The sequence below is a fragment of the Tiliqua scincoides genome, chromosome 2 (genome assembly GCF_035046505.1).
Source record: "Tiliqua scincoides isolate rTilSci1 chromosome 2, rTilSci1.hap2, whole genome shotgun sequence".
Classification (NCBI taxonomy): Eukaryota; Metazoa; Chordata; class Lepidosauria; order Squamata; family Scincidae; genus Tiliqua; species Tiliqua scincoides.
The window spans coordinates 247,801,155-247,823,016 of record NC_089822.1 but is presented as its reverse complement, the minus strand read 5'-3'; the positions used below and the strand labels follow the sequence as shown (position 1 = coordinate 247,823,016).

At 45.6% G+C, this 21,862-nt stretch overlaps 1 protein-coding gene across 2 annotated transcripts in view; it reads left to right on the top strand.

The window, feature by feature from the left end:
- The window catches only part of MTMR14 (myotubularin related protein 14), a 79,461-nt gene that overhangs the window by 30,106 nt on the left and 27,493 nt on the right, over nt 1–21,862 (top strand). For both annotated transcript variants that reach the window (XM_066613709.1, XM_066613708.1), the window contains exons 8-16: nt 67–137; nt 2,308–2,382; nt 6,997–7,063; nt 8,314–8,399; nt 10,129–10,205; nt 10,892–10,928; nt 12,748–12,818; nt 14,818–14,867; nt 17,511–17,649. In XM_066613709.1, coding sequence (XP_066469806.1) covers nt 67–137; nt 2,308–2,382; nt 6,997–7,063; nt 8,314–8,399; nt 10,129–10,205; nt 10,892–10,928; nt 12,748–12,818; nt 14,818–14,867; nt 17,511–17,649 — 673 coding nt within the window. The remainder of the gene's footprint in view (nt 1–66; nt 138–2,307; nt 2,383–6,996; nt 7,064–8,313; nt 8,400–10,128; nt 10,206–10,891; nt 10,929–12,747; nt 12,819–14,817; nt 14,868–17,510; nt 17,650–21,862) is intronic.

Sequence of the window (21,862 nt, the reverse complement as noted above, 5' to 3'; positions counted from 1 at the left end):
TCTCTGCCTATGACCATGTTTATTTATTTCTCTTCCTCTTCTCTCCTCCCCCTCCTGTTCACACAGGCTGTGAATTTTTCAAAGAGTACAAAGATCGAGATTACGTGGCTGAGGGGCTTGTTTTTAACTGGAAGCAGGTATGCAGCAGGCATTGAAGCAGAATTGCTGGGAGACTGAGTTAAAATGTTCCTTTGGTGGGAATTTGTAGAATGGGTGGCTCTTGGGTTTTTGTGGAAGGTCCCAAGCCCCGTGTGAATGAGCCCTGCCAACTTTGGGAGCAGAGACTTGAGGGTTCATTGTTGGCAACCTTCAGTCTCGAAAGACTCTGGTATCGCGCTCTGAATGGTGGTTCTGGAACAGCATCTAGTGTGGCTGAAAAGGCCGATTCGGGAGTGACAATCCCTTCCACACCGGGAGCAAGTGCAGTCTGTCCCTGGTCTGTCTCCCTGGCTATGGGCCTTCCTTCTTTGCCTCTTAGCCTCAGACTATTGGCCAAGTGTCTCTTCAAACTGGGAAAGGGCATGCTGCACAGCCTGCCTCCAAGCAGGCCACTCAGAGGCCAGGGTTTCCCACCTGTTGAGGTCCACTCCTAAGGCCTTCAGATCCCTCTTGCAGATGTCCTTGTATCGTAGCTGTGGTCTACCTGCAGGGTGCTTTCCTTGCACGAGTTCTCCATAGAGGAGATCCTTATACCCACCATAATCCACTTACATGCTTCATTGTGCCAGATCCCAGGTCTGTTTCCCCTCCATGACAAGTCTCATCTCTGGAGTGTACAAAGAAAGAGTAGGGCAAAGTGCCCTTGAGCAACACCTGCCAAACGATGGCCTGCGGGCTCCATCCGGCGCAATGCTGAAGTCCTTCCCCCTGTGAGCAGCACTTACCATTCCAGAGCGACACTTACAAGCAGCCCACTGATCGCGGCAGAGTGACCCTTCATGCAGTTATGTCTGCCTGGAAATCCGGGCACAAAGCCTGCTGGGCCAGTGGGCTTCAGATGCGACTGCCAGAGTGTAGCCCTGCCACATTCGGGTGGTGCGCTTGTGAGGTTGTGCCGGAACGGTAACCGCTGGTCCAAATGGGGATCACTTTTTCAGCACGCAGTGGTTGCGAATTTGGCGACAGCTGAGCTAGAGAACTGATTTCACTTGCTGTGAGTTAACTACAGAAAGGTTTCCCACGATGATTATTAAGGGAAGAGCTAAGTCAGAGGGTGGCCTTTTCAGACAGATGTGAGCGCAGGTAGAATCTTCCCTGGAATTAAGGGTTGTATGTTTAGGTCTTGCTGTTTTCCCTGGGAAGCACAGTTACTGTTTGCCCCACCCTGGCACTTGTGGCCACAAGAGGGCCACAAGCTGCTGCGTTCCCCAGCTTCTTTTCTTCTCCTCCCTCCCCCACCTCTAGCCAGACAATCTTATCTGAGACATCCTTCCAAAAGGAAAACAGCAGAGAGGTTTGTGTCTCCCTGCTTTCCACAGGAAAGAAGGCAGCAATAGCATAATTCACAACTGGGGGACATCATGCAGGTACAGTCTGATTGCCGTAGAAGCTGATAGACGTGACATCTCATCTCTGCAGTGTCTTGCTCTGCCCTTGTGAAAATCTGATCAGAAGGAAGATTTTGAAAGCCACTTGCTTGGGTTTAGAATGGCATTTATGCGTTGTACTTAACTGCCTTGGATGCCTCCGTTGGAGGGGAAAGGCAAGATATAAATATTTTATATAAATACATTTAATGTGGAAGAACAGACTTACTAATTGACTGTAATATCTATTCCCCCAGACTGGTGTGGAGACTGGAAAGGTGTTTTGCTGCGGACATAGTCACCCATAAAGGGCCAGCATGATCATATAGCTGGTCCCATCCAGTGGTGTTATGAAATGCATGCACTCGGGCTTTGCTCAGTACATTTTACATACTGCATGCAAAAATGAGAGCAGTGGCATTAACATGTAGAATCTTTTAGGTGAATGAGCAAGCTTTTTATTTAGTGGGACTGAACAAAATTGCTCCAGAGTCGAACTAGAGACTATTGGCCTCCAGTAACAAGATAGCACTAGGCAAGATACAGGCCAAGATGGAACAGATGCCACATGTACCCTTGAGAGAAAATCCCACTGTACTCTTCAGGGCTTAATTGCCAGTATAGGGTTGGACCTGAAAGACTAGGATTCCTCTGGCTGTTAAAGATTATTTAGAAGACAAAACTAAGTGTAAAGCACACAATCCTACCTCTAGGACATCCTAAATCTACCTTTTGTCACACCATCCTTCCACTGATAGATTGTGTTGCTGTTTCTTTGTAGGATTATGTAGATGCTCCACTCAGCATCCCAGCCTCCCTTTCCCAGTCCTTGGACATTGATTGGAGTGAGTATCAGGTAAGATGGGCAAGCGACATCTTCCATCTGTCTTTCACTGTAGATGGCCAGAGTTTTCCTAGCCCCACCTGATCCGTGGGTTCGGGGGCTTGATGAATAATGGCTTGGATCAAGAATTCACTTTTCCCTTCCCAAAGATTAACCTACTGACAGCTGTTCATGTCAAGCACTTTGGGTGTTGCTTAGGGCCCATTCCTATCCAACTTTGCCGATGCAGCTCTGCTAATAGGGTACTCAAGACATCCTGTGGTGGGGGCAGACACACTTTTCCAATGTAAGGGAACATTTGTTCCTTACCTAGGGGCTGCACTGCAGCTGCATCAGAACTGGAAAGCTGCATAGGATTGGGCCCTTACTCATTTTGATCACAGCCTCATGGAATCATGGTTCATCCTTTCTTCACATCTTTATCACTTATGGACTTAATTGAGCAGCTTATTCTATTTGAAATATTTGTCTCATTTTTCTCTTGAAACGACCCAAAGCAACTTACTTTGTTCGTGTGTGTTTTTTTTCAGTGTAGCACCTGAATAGAATAGAATAGAATAAAACTCAGCAGTGAGCATAAATAGATAGATAAAATAAATAGAATAAAACTCAGCAGTGAGCATATGCAGCTGCTTTGTGCTGAATCTGATCTGACTAGCTAGCATTGTCAACCTTGACTGGAAGCAGCTCTCCAGGGTTTTGGTCTGGGCTTTTTGCTACCTGTGGATTCCAGGGGTTGGCTCTAGGACCTTCCTTACATGCAGCATGCACTGCAGTTCAGTTCTCTAATCCTCAGTCAGCACCTTAGCTTCAAATTCCAGGCTGTCTCCCATACAGGGAACTCACGAGGCTGGGCCTGCTTAGTTTCAACTGTAGAATGGCATTGCTTGACTTCAGACCATTCTCTGAACTTGGGTCTGCTTGGCCCCCGCATCCTACTGCCTTCTGGGCTCCATCACATGCACATTGAACATTGTAGGCATGGTTACTTGAACTGTTACCCTGCACATGCCCAATCTTGTCTGATCTCAGAAGCTAAGCAGGGTCAGGCCTGGTTAGTACTTGGATGGGAGACCGCCTGGGAATACCGGGTGCTGTAGGCTTATACCATAGTCTTTCAAGACTGAAGGTTGCCAACCATTTTAGTGACAGAGCAGTGGATCTTCCAAATTTTTGTGGCCTTGGGAACAGAGAAGTCTACCATCCTATGCCCCCCCACTTGCCCTCTTGACACTCCGTATTGTCCTAGTTTTGAAATTGGCTAGCTCACCAATTTGTTTCATGCTCCCTCATGTAATCTTCTATTCATCTAAGTTCTTATTCTACAATTTCTTGTTTGTGCTATTTTGTGCTTATCCTAAACTGCTGTATCTTTTTTTAAATCGGTTCTCTCTGCCACCTCACTGAACTTCTGTGCTTGCACTTTTAAAGAAAAGCTTGCCTCATTCTGTTTAGGCTTCCCCCCCCTAGAGTTCTCAGGATGATAAGCAGGTTACCCAGGGTCTCGGGGGCATTTGCTGAGGGAGGTGTGAGCTACATCAATCTCCAAGAACTAGGACAGGCTGTCACCTCTGAAAAAGGAGGAAGGAAAGTCCAGAAACGTGAAAAATACTAATGACTGAGCAGTCGTAGTCTTTGGTGAATTGTGCCTCTTGATGGGAGATGATTCTCAGAAACAACGTACTCTATAATGTCCAACATGTGCAAAGCACAGTCTGCTCATAGAGTACTGAAAATCTTCTGACAACAAAGGAATAACCTGTAGCGTTATGCTAGTGCCCTGCAATTTCACCTCGATTCTGCCAAGCGTAGCTTGCTGTTAATTGCATTTCTGAGCACATTCCTTGACGGTGAGAGTTCCTCACTGCAGAATGTCAGTCACTTCATTTTTTTTCTTTCTCAGCCAGGTTGTGCTTTAGCAGCACTTGGTGGGGGAGGGAAGATAGCCCTCCTAGACCTGTAGAGTGTCTTTGCCACCAGAGGCATGTCCTTCCAAATACTATGGAGAGTTTTTGAGACGTATATAGAGGTTGTACTTTTTCTCTTCTGGCTTTGCAGAATATGGCTTGTTTTTAAATTAGAACTGAATAGTTGAAGTTGAAATAATGAGATTTGTGGAAAATCAATAGACAGTAACGTCATTGGAACTGGAACCTATATAGTGGGTTATGGGAACAGCCACGGAAGAGATTTCAGCCTTTGGGGAGCTACATTGTAGCAGATGTTCTATCCCAACCAAGCAGAAGGCTTATCGGCTTTTGGAACAATTAAATGGAAGAAAGAAAAGAGGCTGGAGATCATGGGCAGTGGGATGGGGGGGGAAGAACAGCAAGCCCTACCTAACAGCCATTGCATTCTGAATTTTCACCAGGCTGCTTCTAAAACAGTATCACAGCCATGAGCGCTAGAAACTCAAGTTCAAATATTGAAAAAGATGTTGAGTTCCTCAGTATATGAAATCTTGCAGTGACTTCGAATTCTGTGCTTAGCAGGCTACCTTGTCATTGCTGGAAAGATCTCTGCATATAATTCTGTGATTCAGCATGGAAAGGAAGGGAAGTCTCTGCTCTTTGTTCTAAAACAGCCCCAGCTCTCTTTTCTTGCTCAAGTCGAATCAATCCACACATCCTTACTTATACTTACTTTTAAGTCCCACTTTTCACAGGGAGGTTTCTTGTGCTTTCCATTCCCAGTTTTCTTTCTGGATACTGTGTTGTGAGCATTTATTTATTTTTTAAACTTGCCTTGTGAGAAGCCCATGTTTTCCGGTCGATGCTGGAGACAAAATTGTGTAACAGCTAAAGCTGTAAGACTCTTGTAAACTGCGGGCTTGATGACCAGGTTTCTTCTGTTCTCCTCCCCCCCCCCCCTTGGTTAAACATCCAACCCAAAGAAGAGTTTTGGAGAACTTGGAAGCTTGCTCATGGCTGTGACTTTTTATTTGGTTCTAATAAGTATTCCCATCCTGTGGCCACCCTGTAATTTTTCTGTTTCTCTTGAGACACTCTAGTTAATCCTGTAAGGCCAGGGAAAGGGAGCCATCAAGTTAACGAGAAAACAAATATATCATTTGTGGGCTCGATGATCCCTCTCCCTCCTACCTTCTTCTGCTGGGAAAAAGAGACTGCCGAGCCAATCCCATGCCAGTTTGCTGCAACTGGGTTAGGTCTCTGCAGGAAGCTTGGTGGGGTCATTTGGAGACAAGCTCATGGTGAAATTTCAGGCCCAACCAATTACAGGTGCAGTCTGCTGTTCCCCAGAGAGGGGGGCAGTCTTTCTCTGCTTGTTCCAGGACCTTCCTGTTCTCTCTCTCACACATATACCACTCCCTATTGCTACTGCTGCAAAGCATTCATTGCCTGAGCAGTGGGGGCCCCAAAGTGGGGGCCTTGCAGAAATGGGTCGCGACTCAGCAGGATATTCATAGGCTTTAATCAGTCTCTTTGCTATTGAGCTGCAGAGCGATTGCTTTACTTTAGGGGTCCTGTACGTGCTCTGTGATTCCATAAAACTACACGTTCTTTGAATCAATTGGATAATGAGACAGAAATGGAAGCTCTGTTTCTTTTATCAACCTTTCCCCACCCCCACTGCGTCCCACTTTTCACAGGGAGGTTTCTAGTGCCTTCCATTCCCATTTTTCTTTCTAGATACTGTGTTGTGAGCATTTATTTATTTTTTAAACTAAGATTCTGTTTTTAAAATTCCTCAGCCACAGTTTCAAATGTTGCATGAACCTCGTAAGGAGTTAGTATGCTGGATTTCTTATGGAGGGATTTTGGTTCCAGTCAGTGCTCGGGCACGAATCTTTTACTGACTGGTTTTGGACATACTGTATTCACTTGTCAATTATGAGGTTACCTTCAGTGAGCTCATGCTGCAAAACTTGAGCCTCTGCCTTTTGGGCAATGTAGAGGATGGGATAGCGGGTGGAATGCACGAGGCTTTGGCAAGGATACATGAGAGAGGACATGAGGACTACAGCAGTATGAAGCCACAAGAAGTCGCTTTCAGCCATATTCTGTTCCCTGAGCCTCAGAAGCAAGTCTTCAGAGATTTGAGGACCAGAAGTTTGTTCATTTAATAACACAAGTGGGATGGGGGGAGACGCCTTTTGAGATTCAAATCTTGGAGATCTCTTGGTGATATCCACCCCTACACACAGCTGTATTGATCTACCTCTGCTTTGTACCTTGGTAGCCTTTGTTCTTTACAAGGCATTATCACCCTGGGAGGCTTGCAGGACCTGCCTTGTTTCTTGTGATCCATGAGCAAAAATTGTTACTGATCTGATGTTGACTGTTCACAGGGGGTAAGGTTAGAGAGCAATCCTAAAGATATAAAGTGCCCATGAAGCAAAGGGGAACATGTCCTCCCAGGATATGGGAGGAATTTGTGGAAGCAGCCAGAGAGAGCAGCTTGTGAGGTCTGAGGAGGGTTCTTCAGTCTCCATCCCCTGATAGTTGCCCATGGGCAAAAGATGTACCAATCCACATTTTGTTCTCAGAAGCAGAAGGGTTAAAAGAAGTGAAGCAGGTTAGCGGCTAATGAGAGGTCCTCTGTCTATGGGTATCATTTCATCTCTTCTGTTCTTCTCTCTTTTCCCCCTATTCCCCCCCCCCCAAGAGTTGGGACCTTGTACAACAGACACAGAACTACCTGAAGCTCCTGATCTCCATTATCAATGGTGATGGTAAGGTTCTTTCTTTGCTTTTGGAGGGCAGGAATTTGTTTGAAAGAGTTGGCTCCCTCTGCTATGTAAGAGCTCCATTATCTGTGTAGTACTTCCCAGTACCTTGTAAATTTCCTTGGATCTCTGGGAAAACTCGCTTGGACCACTGTTGCTTGAGATCCTTGTACTCCAGGAGGGTAAAGAGATTGCAAATCCCAACATTCAAGCAGCTCTACTTCAGTTTGCCTTGTCAGTTCTGGGTGCTGGTCTCGGCCTCTTCTCTGGGGCATGCTTGCTGCTGGTTTAGCACTTGGTGTGCTCTGTTTCCCACCCTCCCCCCCATCATGCATAAGAAGTGTGCCTGTCACATGGTCACCTTTCTCCACTCATCCTGCTGGTGCAGCCTGCCAGTGAACCCAGTCTGCCCATGTAAACAGTGTGCCCTAACCTTGCAATAGCCTGCTCCACTATCTGTGTAGATGCCACTGAGCAGTGCGCACATCCTTCAGTGGTCAGATATGCTGAACTGTCACGCCCAAATCTCCTAATTTAGAACTGTGTGGACATCTTATTTTGGCAGCTGAGTTTCTTCTCTGCCAGTTCACCCCATCTCAAATCAGGGTAACACAAAACCAATGTGAGGGCACGTTGCGAGGACATGTAATTTTAAAGTCTATTCCTGCTTGATCCTATCTAGTCCAGACAAGGAAAAAACAATTTCTAGGAAATGCTTGAGCTCAGACTTTGGTGAGCCTCCCAGGAGTGGAAGGAGTTGTACAATTGGGCCCATACTTAGGGTAAACCCTAACCATTTATTTTTGAATAAATGTTCTGCAGTGTGGAGTTTGCATCTGATCTTCTGGATAGTCCAGTAAAGAGGGTAGATCTGCCATGCGCAGACTTGTGAGAATTCCCTGGTCTGGGTTGAATCTGGTAGTATGAAGAAGATGCAGCAAGCTTTAATTGGGGGGGGGGATGGGCATTAATGGTCTGGGCAGCTACAAACCTACAAATTGACCCTCTGTCTAGGTGAGTCTTTCCCAATTCCCCATGATCTTTTTATTCCCCACCCCCTTTGTTTCCTTTGCCTTGCAGAGACTGTCCTTGGAGAATGCTTGGGTTTGTGCAGCTGTCCTAGCATATGCTGTTGCGTCCCCTGGGGATTAATGGAGGCCTTGGTGCCCATGGGGGGCTTTTCATCCTGAATGCCATACAAGTAACACAGCTTTTTCCCTCCGCTCTTGCTTTCCCTTCCTGCCGGCTTGGCACAGATGACAGTGGGCTCCTGGTACACTGTATATCCGGCTGGGACAGGACGCCGCTCTTCATCTCCCTCCTGCGCCTCTCCCTGTGGGCTGTGAGTACCAGCGGGGACGTTGCCTCACCTACAACAGGACCTGAGCAGTGCAGCTGGGGCTAAAGAAAGCCAGTGCTGATTGTAGATAACTTGAGAAGGGAGGGAAAGGATGCCGTGGGTTGGTCATCTTCTCATCTGTTTGAAGAAAGCTTGCTTTTGTTAAAGCAGGGTCTCCTAGCAAAAACTCAGATTCTGTTACTAATATTACCAGAGCATGTTTGTAGTGCTTTTCAGTGTGAGAATGGGGGAAGTTCATTTGACCTGAGGACATCTTGTTTTACTGCTTCCTTACGAAAAAAGCTTGGAACTTCTGCAACATTGAACCTAGTGGGGGTGGGGAGATGGGGGCTTTGCAGGCAAACATCAGTTGCACTGGATTAAAAAAATGTTAGCTCTTGGCTGCTAGGACCCTCCCTACAGTGTCTGCTTTAGAGCCAGAAGAGGCGGTGAAGCATTTGGTAGGGCCTCTGAGGTAGGAAAGAAGTTCCTGCCCCAAACAGCACTGCCATTCTCAGTTTGCATTGAATGCTCACAAAGGTCCAAGGTTGAATGAGAGAATTCTGGGTTTGCATGCCTCATCTCTTCCTGGTTAAGAGTGCCCTGCCTACGGGGTCCCCACAATCCTGTAGCCAAAACAGAACTCTTCTTTACCCTCAACCTCCACCTTCTGAGATCTAGGCAGTGCATAGGAAAAAAATTGCTGTGGTTTCAGTTGTACAGAAGCTTTAACAAAAACAGAGATTCTTGAGATTGCATTGGGTCTGCATGCCCCTTACTGTTCCTAATTACAGGGAGTGTCCTATGCTTTGAAATAGTTTGTGTTGCTTGTTTTCATTTTGCTCACTAACTTTATAAAATCTGACCTCTTCTTAATGCTCAAGCTCTCTAACATTTGAAGAGAAGACATGATTCTTTCTTTCTTCTCCCCTTGTCTCAGGAGAGCAAGGTGTCTTTAAGTCAGTACAAAGACACTCTGTGCCTTGCACTTTCTTCTCTCTGATCTCATGCATTCAATGAGATGCTATGCAGCACATTTTCTGGATATTCTTGGGTGAGAAATGGCAAGGCAGTCTTCAGTTACTAGTTACGAGACGTTCTTTATTAAATGCCAAATGATCAATTTGCATAGTAACATCCATGCAATTTCCTAGACCCCTGAAAATAAGCCATGGGTATGGGTTATGTTATGGGTTATGAGCATTCCATGTTTTTGCAGAGGTCTTTTCTGCAACCAGAACAAATTAGATTCATTAAGTAAAATTGCATTGACTTTTTTTTGGTTTGCATAACTTTCACTAGTGGAGTGGGGAAGCTGGTATTGCATGGACTGGGATGTCGGACCCTTGAGGGAAAAACTTCAAGAAGTTTTCAGGATGGTCTGTGAGCTATGAAGAGGCAACTGTTCTGCTCCCTATGGAAATGTCAATGGTGTCCCATACAGTTTGAAAACATATTGGTGCCCCCAAAAGCAGTTAGGAGTAGAATATCTTATTTTTTTGAAATATGCTTTAAATATTTCAGATTCTGTGCTGCAAGCTCATGGCAGAAAAGATGCACAGCTTTATAAGTACCTTTTTGTATTGACCTTGGAAGGCATTCCTCTGTTACAAAGTAGAATGCGCTGTGGATCACAGCCTGTTGGGGGTCTGATGTATGAATTAGTGGGAATGCATGCAGGGAGTCATTGTGATCAATGGTGCATTATCGATCTACCTTCCTTCTTTCCTAGGATGGGTTGGTCCACGCGTCTCTGGATCCTACAGAGATTCTTTATCTGACAGTGGCCTATGATTGGTACCTCTTCGGGTAGGCATGCCGAAACTAGTCTTTGCTTTGGCTAGATGTGGGAGGGAGTAGGACCATATCCTGGTCTGGTTAATATAGTAATTCTTAAACATCTAGAACTTGAGGTTCCTGTTCTAAGCTAGTCTTTTGCAGCCTCAAGCATCTATTTTACAGGTAGGTCCTCGGGGATCGTCGCACACAGTTCTGTGTGTGGGCTGCTGCTGCTTGTGAAGATTTATGGATCTGGAGTACGCATTAAGTGCTGGCATTGGAAGGAAAGCAGAATAGGAACTCTCTGAGAAACACACGCATCTTGTTGCTAAAATCATGGGCAGGGAAACATTCAGACAAAGCACCTGTTCTGAGCTCTCCTAGTTGGGATGATGTGCCCCACCACAAATCAGGTGCTCAGCTTGTATCTTTGTCAGGAGTCATTCAGTCAAATCAGTTCTTGGCTGGTGGGGAAGGACAGTTCGAAGCTAGCCATGTCTCCCCTTTACCTAAGGCAATGTGCAATTGCCCCCATCCTAGTGTCCTGCATTTACTTGGTGGGATAGAGCAGACAGACTGTGTTTGTACTTTAATTTCAGTCATCTGCAATGTTCTGCAGAAACATTGCCAGAGATCTCTCGACATTTGATGAGAAAGTTTAGTATTCCCCCCGTTTGCTCTTGAGTTTTAGAGTGACGTTCATGTTTCTCTTGCAGCCACATGTTGGTGGATCGGCTCAGCAAAGGAGAGGAGGTGAGTCTTTTTATTTAAAACAACAGATGAGTAGTTCTGAGTACAGCAAGCAGTGGTCAGGAGAGGGAGATAGGAAAAAGTCGGTATTATGTGCTCCTGAACTGTTTCAACAAATTCAGGCTGGCCTCAATCACCAATACCCTGCCCCCCTTTAGCACAATCCTATGCATGTTTGCCTCGAAGCACACCCAGTTGTGTTCAATGGACAACAGTCCTTTTTAGAGCGGTGGAAGAGATCAGAGCTGCTTTTAGTGCTGAACAGCCAAGGCATCTGGAGCAGCTCAGCTGTGCAGTGCCAAAGTGGCCAAAACGCATTTTTCTCCAGCTTGAAGAGGAGCAAGGGCACTGTGCTATTTTTCCCCCAAAGTGCCACTTTAGGGATGGTCCTCGCCCCCCCCCTTTCCAATTTTGCCCTTGCCAGACAGTGATAGAAGACTCACTGTGAAAGGATGGCACACAGAAATACAGACCCCTGCACCTGAGCTATTGGGGAGGTGAGCACACAAAAATCTAGGCCTTGTGCCAAGAAAACAGAATATCATAAGAGCGCTGTTGGTTCAGACCAAACATTCATCTTGTCTAGCATCCTTTCTGCCAGAAAGAGGTAGCTCTTTGTTATTAGCCCATGAAGCCTTTTGTTCTTGCTGCCTTCTAGTAGCTGGTATTCAGAGGCATGGTGCTTTTAAATGTTAAAGTTCCATGTGGCTGCCTTGGCTGGGAGCCAATATATTGGCATCTATACCTGAGCTTAAGTTGTGATGTAGTTACGTATCTAGTATACTGAGCAAGCAGAAGTGGGCCCTTTGCTCCTGTTACCCCCTATCTATAGTCATCTGAGTGCCACCTAAGGGGTCCGTGGTGGTGCACAGACCCCTTCATCAGCTGTGCAACTGGGTTACAATGCCTCCTCCAGACACTTGGGCTGCAATCCTATCCACACTTTCCTGGAAATAAGCTCCATTGACTATAATGGAACTTACTTCCAAGTAGGCAGATATAGGATTGGGCTCCAAATGATGTAATTACGTCATCACTGAACTTCCAGGTTGCCAAGCTCTGTGGCCACACAGCTATGTACTTCACAGGGAACATTGGTCACCAGAAGCCATCAACTCAGTCAGCCCCTACACTAGTGATGTATCTATCATAGGTAGCCCACCTGAGCATGTTCTCATTTGCTCCTTCTGCTGTTGCCTTGCAGTCCTTTATGGAGGTGGGAAGGAGAAGTGGGGGACCTGACCCCAAAATCTGCTGGAGTGCAAAGTCGCGTTCTGTGTAAAACATACACATTGTGCAAATTTATGCTTTGCCTGGTGTGGAGACCATAGTTTGGGTGTGTTGATTACCGGACGTGGCCATTGGTGTCTGACAGCTCCTGGATGAGGATCATTGAATAAAAATGTTTGCTTCTTGGGTTTTAAATCCCAAGAATGAATGCTTAAGTTTTTTGGCCATGTGGTTCTTGAGACCTTACAATCAACGACTTTGTTATGCATCTGCAGCTCCTTGCTATAGCTGTGGCTAATCTTTAACATTTGACAGTTTGGCAGGGTAGGATTGGGTCGAAGTGGTGGTAGTGGCTTGGCTTTCTCACATGCAGTATGCAGCTCTGGCCAGCAGGAGGCTGCAGCCCCAAAGGCCTCAGAAGTGCTGGCTAATGAGGGGTCCTTATTAGGCTTTTGTAGTGGTGGCATCTCCTTTTGCTGGCCCTGCACCCTGCTGAGATGAAGGAAAGGTACAGAATGATGGCCCTCATTTGCAAGTGCAGCCCTCCGCCCCTGACTTCTTTTATGTTTCTTCTCCCTTTTTTGGCTTTTAGATTTTCTTTTTCTGCTTCGATTTTCTGAAGCACATCACCTCTGAGGAGTTTTCCGCCACCAAGCAGCTGAGGTAAGAGCCTGTTCTAGTGCTTGCTACCACCAAAGGCAGGCTAAAAGAGCTGAGAATCTCGTTAGCGCAGGCTCTTTCTGCTGGGAGATGAAGGCCCTGGTGTCCTGGCCCAGATTGCTTTAATTTATTCTGCACTCAGAAAGCTGCAAAATGGGGCCGAGGATGGGGGCATGTTGCTTTCTCCAAAGCTTTGGCCTAGAAGCCCTACATAAGTGAAGGGAGTGCAAGTTCTTGTAGCACACGGTGGGAAGCGTCCACTTTGGGTTGAAGAAGGACCTCCCCAGTTGGTTGGGCTGGCTTCTGGTGGGATAACTCTTACCAGCAGAACTGCCTCTGCTTGGTCAGACCAAAGAGCTGGTTAATCCAGCAGTCGGTCTCCCAGCATTAGCCAACCCTGCCCAGCTAGATAAGTCTAAGCCAGATGCTTCTCATACTGTGGGTTGGAACACACCAGGTGGGTCGCAAGCCCATTTCAAGTGGGTCCCCATTCATTTCAATTTTTTTAAATATGTTAGACTTGATGCTACCTTTAGATATAGGCTTTGGTAGGTTCTGAGCTGTCTGTGACATCAGATCTTGGGGTGGTGGTGGACAGGTCGATGAAGGTGTCGACCCAATGTGCGGCGGCAGTGAAAAAGGCCAATTCTATGCTTGGGATCATTAGGAAGGGTATTGAGAACAAAACGGCTAATATTATAATGCCGTTGTACAAATCTATGGTAAGGCCACACCTGGAGTATTGTGTCCAGTTCTGGTCGCCGCATCTCAAAAAAGACATAGTGGAAATGGAAAAGGTGCAAAAGAGAGCGACTAAGATGATTACGGGGCTGGGGCACCTTCCTTATGAGGAAAGGCTATGGCGTTTGGGCCTCTTCAGCCTAGAAAAGAGACGCCTGAGGGGGGACATGATTGAGACATAAAAAATTATGCAGGGGATGGACAGAGTGGATAGGGAGATGCTCTTTACACTCTCACATAATACCAGAACCAGGGGACATCCACTCAAATTGAGTGTTGGGCGGGTTAGGACAGACAAAAGAAAATATTTCTTTACTCAGTGTTTGGTTGGTCTGTGGAACTCCTTGCCACAGGATGTGGTGCTGGCATCTAGCCTAGACACCTTTAAAAGGGGATTGGACAAGTTTCTGAAGGAAAAATCCATTACAGGTTACAAGCCATGATGTGTATGTGCAACCTCCTGATTTTAGAAATGGGTTATGTCAGAATGCCAGATGCAAGGGAGGGCACCAGGATGAGGTCTCTTGTTATCTGGTGTGCTCCCTGGGGCATTTGGTGGGCCGCTGTGAGATACAGGAAGCTGGACTAGATGGGCCTATGGCCTGATCCAGTGGGGCTGTTCTTATGTTCTTACTAAGGTATGTGACTGCATTTGGGGAAATATTACAGACCTGTACTTTTAACAAGCTACTCTGTATATCCTTTTAACAATTATAGTAAATGGGATTTATTCCTGGGTAAGTGTGGATAGGATTGCAGCCCAGGATTGTTAAAAATTGTCCTGCGTGATGATGTTACTTCTGGTCATGACATCACTTCCAGTGGGTCCTGACAGATTCTCATTCTAAAAAGTGGGTCCCAAAGCTAAATGTGTGAGAACCACTGGTCTAGGCAGCACATCAGTGGAACACCTTCGCCTCACATTGTTGTTTAATCTCATATTAACAGTCAGAAATCTGAAACCTTTGAGAATGGAAGTTCCATTTTTAACTATCGTGGTTAGTGTCCAGCAATCTGTCCGTTATGAACTTGTTTAGTTTTACAAGGATTGCTGTCTTTTTTGGTATGGGGAGGAAGAGTCCACATGCTGGCTGTATGAAGGTGATTCTTCAGACATGGTTTGGAGGACTGGGAATGAGCTTTGTACTTACACGCCCCTTCCTTCCCCGTGCACACAGCTTCATGAATTACATTCTAGTTTGATCAAATTGTAGTTTTACTGTAGCATGATGACTCTTGATTCTTTCCATCCTACTCCCAGAAGGAAGAGTCTGCCACGTGGGTTTACATTGGAAGAAATGTGTATGCTAAGTAAGTGCCTCTTGCCATCTTTCAACCAGTCTAGTCTTAGCTGGGTCTGTGTTCTGTTGTTTAGTGGGGAGAGGATGGCAATATTTTCACCTAATAGGAAGACATCTGCTGAATCCAGTACTGTATCTAAATTCACAGGCAAATGACCGCATTGCCTGAAAGCTGTGTTCAGGTTCCAGAAAAGATCAGTGTGCCTCCCTAATCTGCCCAACTATGATTGCTGTCCTCTGTGGTGGGTTGTTGAAAATGTGAATATAATGCCACAGAAAAGGCCTGCAGATTAAACCCTAATTTCCTTGCAGGATGGTGGGTGTCTAAAGCTCTCAAGTGACTGTAAGGTGGGCTGTGTGTGCAAAATCTTACAGAACATGATGTTGGCTTCAGGATTCAAATTTCTGAGAGACTCTGCTTTCTTCTGCTTTGATTTTTTAATAAGTGCCTAGTCTACTTTGTTGTGGTGATGTGTCTGAGAGATCAGAAACCAGGGCTGTGGCTGTCTACAGCACAATCCTATGCATGTCTACTCAGAAGTAAGTCTCATTGAGTTCAATGAGGCTTACTTGTAGGTGTATGAGTAGGCTTGCAGCCTAAGAATCCCAAAGATTGGGGGTGAGACTTCAATGCCTGCATATGCTTCCCTGTCCATTCCCATGAGTAGAGGTGTTTGAAAATGGTGTTATTTTACTCAGAAGTTAGTCCATTGGGGTCAGTAAGACTTAGTCTGTAATCCTATCTTACTCACCAGAAACAAACACCTTTACCCATGAGCCAACAGCAATTACATAAGTCAAACAGAGAGGAAAATTATTCACCTTTGCTTAATATGCATAAATCATGCAAGTTTCAGAATTCAGCTTTTCTGGTTGCAGAAAGTGCATTACTTTAGTGCCAGACTGACATGTTGAGTGGAGTATACATGACCCTGACCCTGTAGTTTTTATGCAACATTTTAGTTCAGTTCAGTAAGACCTTTATTGGCATAAAATACAGAGAAAGAACAGAACAAGACAGGAATGTACAAAGACAACACAACATAAGCAAAAACATCAGTCACTGCCCAGAGTCCCAGGGCTCTGCCTGGCTATTACCCCAGATAAAAAGGAAGCAACATTATCCAGAGTCTCAGGATCAGGAGTGGAAAGGAGAGACTGAAGCACGGTTGAATCCTCCCAGCCCTGCATCCTAGCTAGCAATGGACCTAGAAATTTCTTGCATGACACAACATGTAGCGGGCAATAAAAAAAGGTATGCATTAAAGTCTCAATGCAATCCCTACCACACTTGCATTTCCTCTCTAAGTAGGGGATACCGCTGAACATGCCCATTAACAAGGCTGATGGAAGAGCGTTACACCTTGCCAGTGTGAAAGCTCTCCGGGCCTGTGGGCACACCAGGTGGTAAAAGAAGGAGGCCGGTTTCCCAAAACTGACTGGAATATGAAGATGGAGTGGAGAACATGTGGTTCTGGCGGCAACAACATTTTAAATATGGAATAGTTCATGAGCAGCAGAGCATTGTTCCAGTTCTAGAGATGGAGAACTGAGGCTGAGAGATGAGGAATTGGCCAAAATCTCTAGTACGTTTGAGGCCAGGTTGAGATTTGAATGCTGTTTGTTGCCTTTGAGCAAAAATCTGCTTCAAGGTTTTTTTGTTAACTGTTTTAATGCGTGAGCAGACGGTCTCTCTTTTTGGGAGCGTACAAAGAGTATGTAACTGCTGTGACTCCTGTTTCACTGCTCAGTTTTCTACTTGTGGTTCTAGTTTTACCCCCACAGCAGGTAGGAGAGGGGGCAGATAAAAGGGCAAGTGGGGTAGGGGAGATACTGCAGCTCATCCTCTGAGCTTGGAAAGGAACAGGTCCTAGCTTCAGGTGGAGACCTGCCAGCTCCTCTTATTCACCACTGTAGATGGCACCTCCCAATTATATAACACATCGCTTAGTTGTAACTTCATTACCAACAACAAAATCATCAGCAAAACCTTTTCCAGTCGCAAACAGGAAAGAGTTATGCTGTTACAGGAGAGTGCAGTATTGGGGCTGTTGGGCTGTTTGCATTCTGAAGTTAAAACAAACAACCCATACCAGTATGCACTTCAGAGCTCTGTGCCCAAGGAATCAGTGACCAAAATAAATTAAGCCAAATTCACACCTTTTGTTTATTTTTAGGGGCTTACTCGCTCATCTTCTGCTTCCTGTCATGGGGTGTGAGGTGTAAGCTATGAAGGGCATCAATCTCTTTTACCACTTAAAATTCAGACCGGTACCTTTGCCTCTGTTCTCTTCTTCCCTTCCTGCCCCTCAAACCCCTCTTCTGGAGATCTCAGCCACATACTTTAAAGCCTATCTCTGGGGTTAGAGCTTGGATTTTGTGTTCATCATCTTTTTTAATGGACAGTTTCCACTCATTCTCCAGTTTTGTTCTTGCTCAGTGTAACTGTAGGACATGCAGACAGTGAATTCTAATGAGCCAGTGCGTTTCATAAATGGAATTGCACATGGGGGTGTGTGTGAGCAAGAGAACTAGGACTTGGCTGCTCAGCTGGGCCTGCGACTTGTGAATTCACGTGTTGCCTTTCTCTATGTGCGTGCTGGATGGATGAGGAAAATAAGATGGTCCTACACTGATCTGTTTTGTGTTTCAGAGCAGAGGGATCGGGGCAGCACCACCAGCCTGAGCAGCGACTTCTCTCTTGTGATGGAGAGTTCACCTGGGGCTGCAGGGAGTTTCAGCTACGAAGCTGTGGAGCTGATGCCAGCAGGCTCACAAACGCAGGTTGCTTGGTAAGCCGTTGATGTGTGGGGTGTGTGCCGAGTTGTGGAGGACATTTGATTGTGGGATAGGGGTGTGTGTCCATGCATGCCAGTAGTTCAGCCAGTGTCTAAACTGGCAATGGCCAGCTGATTGCCTCCAGGCTTGTAAATCAGGCCCCTGACCCTGGTGCCAATTCTTGGCAGCCCACCTTCTTCATTGCTTCCCTCTGCCTACTGCAATAGGAAGCAGCTAGTCTGAGGAGTGCAGTGCCTTGAGCATTACCAGCACAGTGCTAGTACCTGGTATCCCTTTGTGTGTGGATACAGTGTGGAGGCTCTTTGTATTAGAGGGCTCTGGGGTTTGAGGTGCCTGTCAAGTCAGAAGGGGCCCAAGTAGCAGGGTGTTCCAGAGGCAAGTGCAGACATCCCTTCCAACTGTCCAACACTCCTCTTGGTGCTAAATTAGGGTAAGTTTCCACAGAGACCTCTGAAATATCTTGTTTAAACCATTTCTATCCAATGTTGCATATACACAACCGGAATCAAATGTGTACACCTGTGGGCTAGGCATAAATGGGTTAAAACTTGGAGGGCCTGGGGCCTTCCCAGTCCAAGTATGCTGGGGGTCAGGGGGGGACAATCACCAGGGAGCCCATGGCCCAGGGCGTCCAACCCTTCTCTGCAATATCCTGGCCAGGGTGAATCTGGCTCCTCAGGCTGAAGAAGTTGCTCATCCCACAGTCTAAAATGCCATTCTCCCATCTGGTGTAGGCAAGACACTTGAATCTGCTAAACCGTGTCAAAACATAACATGTAGCTTAGCCCTAGGATGATGGATAGGATTCTTGACCGTGAAGGTAGACGAAAGCCCAGTCCCCTGGAGAAGAAGTCACATCCTGTCTCCTTTGGCAAGGCTTTGTGAGGCCTTATGTCCAGTGCCTGAGAGAGGGGGCTTGTAAATCTGCTAGCTCTCTAAAGTCCTCCCACATGAAGGAAGCAGGCGCTGGCCTGGGGATTTCAGAGCCTTGCTGTGGGCTTGCCCTGCTCAGTTTAATTTTTCTTTCTTCTCCCCAAGCATGTGTGCTAATGATATTTTACAGTGCAATTATTCTGAGCTAAATCTGGGCTGTGCTGAGAGGCAGCTGGAAATCCTTTGGGTAGTGGTAAACTCTCAGCTTGCGGTTGTCACGGCTGGCTTCTTGCAGCACAGAACTGGGGGTGGGGTGGGGGAAATCTGTTCAGGGCCTGGGCAGTCTAGAAATGGTGTCCCTTGCCAGGCCTGCTCAGAACCCCAAGTCAGAACTTGTAGCAAACGGTTCCAGGCAAGCTGATGATTAAAGCTGGCAAAGCAGTCTGTTTAGAAACTGAAAATTGTTCAGGGTCACCTTTATGGTCTGCAGGAGTGTCTGGAATTCTATGGCTAGAACAAACCATGGAATTGGGGGGGTGGTGTTTACATAAATGATACTAATACAGGTACTGCTTTTAACATTTATTATTAATAATGAAAAGAGAAAAACAATCAGAATCTTTACCCGGCAAACTGAAATATGAGCTTTAAATTCTCTACAAAGAAAAAAGCTGGTAAGGCCAACCAACGTGCAAGACATAAATTGTTTAAAAATGAAATGGTATCTCTATTTATTTTAAGTATTTGTATCCCCCTTTTCCCCTCCAACAAGGGAGATGCTCAAGGTAGCTCACAGCTTATTTATAGCCGTCCTTTCAATCAAAATGATCCCCACAGGGCTGACATTAACAATAGAAAACAACTCAGGAGCCCCTTATTTATTTTTATTTATTTTTTCCAAATTTTTATACCGCCCTTCCTCCAAGGAGCTAAAAGTGGTGTTCCTTGCCTCCTTTTGTCCTCCTTTTGTCCTCCCTCCTTTTGTCCAACAGCCCTGTGAGGGAGGTGAGGCTGAGAGAGTGTGACTGGTCCAAGGTCACCCAGGAAGCTTCATGGCAGGATTTGAACCTGCATCTTTTCTGGTTGATAGTAAAGGCTTGGCTTGTCATGATATTCTTCATGGGAGACGGGGGGGGTACAGTCTCTCAGGGTCTCTTGGCTGATGGCAGTGGCCAGAGGATGCCTCCACTCACTTCTCCAGGCCCTGGGCAAATTCCAACCAAAGTATAGCATTTTTAAGTGCTTTTGAATAAGAACCAGGCCTTAGCCAAGGTTTCTCAATTAAAACCATAGTAAACATTCTTGTTACCCATTGTTAATATATAGAAACTACAGCTGCATAGGAGAGTGTACAAAAGCCAATCTGGCAACTTCTATAACTAGCGAAGTATAGATAGTTATCACTGTCATTATTAAATAGACTTTTCTGCTTTTCTAAAGGACTCTCTGTTGGCTCTAAATTACACTTTTGTTTCATGAAAGGGGGTTCAGAGCGTGATACTATAGTCTTTCAAGGCTGAAGGTTGCCAACTACTATGAAAAGGGGTCCAGTGCTGCCAAAAGACTCATCTTTCAGCTAGATAGTATCTATAAGCGTGGTCATCTTCACTGCCTTCTTGCTTTTGAGCAACCATTATTTTAGCGCAGGAGCTGATGATTATCTCCATCTTTCATCTGCAAGCGTTTTGGCTGTTGTGAGAAGGTTTCATACCCACTCTTTTCTTTGGTTCAACTAGGTCAGTGATTCTCAACCCTTTTAGAGGCTGCTGCCTGATTTATAAATGCCAAGGGGTGTGGCTGTAATGGTGATTGGGCAGCAGTGCTCCCCACCCCAGGTAGCAGCTTGTTTAACCCTTGATGCACGTAGCCTAATTTGCCCTGTTTTGCGAACCATCAAAAATTGGGTCATGACCTTCTGGAGGCTTGTGGACCCACGATTTGAGAACTGCTGAATTTGGTCATTGACATATTCTAACAGCAGTGGATTTAACAGCACTGGCTCCTGAGGCAGTAATGTCACAGGGTCGTGTCTTGTCATATGATGTCACTTCTTGGTTCGCCCAGAGGACGAGGTGGTGCTGGAGGTGGCTGCTTTGTGATCTAGTTGCTGCCCCTGTTCCTTAACCTGTGGGGGCTCCCCCTTGGAGGGGCCTCCAGAGGAGAAGGAATGGGGCAGCAGTCAGATCACGAAGCTGCTGCCACCAGCACAGCCTCCTCCGGAGAACCTGGAAGTCACAGAGGAGGAAGCGCTGAAGGAGGAAAAAAATTGCCCAGCCTTGGCATAACCACAGTACAAGTGCCCCTGAGCTCTGCTCTTGTTATGTCTCTGTGCCCTAATAAAATCACTGTTTGATTTTAATGGCAGTTTCGCAGAAGTACTCATGGAAATGGCACAGATTGACTTTCTTCAAAAACATTAGATTTATGGGACATTTCCATCACATATGAGCTCATGATTGCTTTACGTTGTCAACTGCTATTATCACAATTACTGTGTCTCATTCTGCAGCGAAGGGATTGTGAAATACCACTGAGTTTTTATATAATTTAAGAAGGGCATTCTAGAAAATGGCACTCCACTCTATCAAATACATTCTTGGTGTCAAGAAAAGCAGACAGCTTTGAAGTCACATTCTTGACATTCAGTAGTAAGCTTAATAACCCTCTTAGGGTTGTCTGAGAGCAGTTGCCCAACAATAAAGCTAGTTTATTCTGCATGTATGCAGCTTACAGTGTATATTGATTCAAGGATCTTGTTGTATAAACTGTAGGTAGGGAGATAGTTCACTCTTATGGATCAGTGTGATCCTTGTATCATACTAGGATTCAGATATTTTAGAATGTGACCCTCACTGTTGAAACAGATATTTTCAGATAGACAGTAACTATCAGAGGAAGTTGTTTAGAATGCAACTAGAAGTTCTTTGGGTCCTGTAGTCATCTTTAGCATAAAGGGATTTTGTTTGTTTCTTAGATGTTCTGACACAGGTCTGCTGAGAATTTGCTCATCTTCTCCCCCCCCCCCCAGTAAACGCTGATATTTTCAAACAATCTCGATACCTTTTAATGCTGCATTTGCTGGTTTTGATGCATAGAAATGTAGAAAATACCTAACAAATTCATCTAAATTCTCTCTATAATTTTGGGCTAGCCTCTGTTGGTTGATTAGCATAACCAATGGTATCAGCTTCTTGGCTTTTTCTTCAGCCAACTTATATTTATTAGCTTATCTGCCCTTTTAAAATATGTTTGACAAGCATACCTTGAAACTTTGTCAACGGAAGTTTTACAATCTGAATTTACCAAGCTTCCATAGCTATCCAGCTGTGCCTT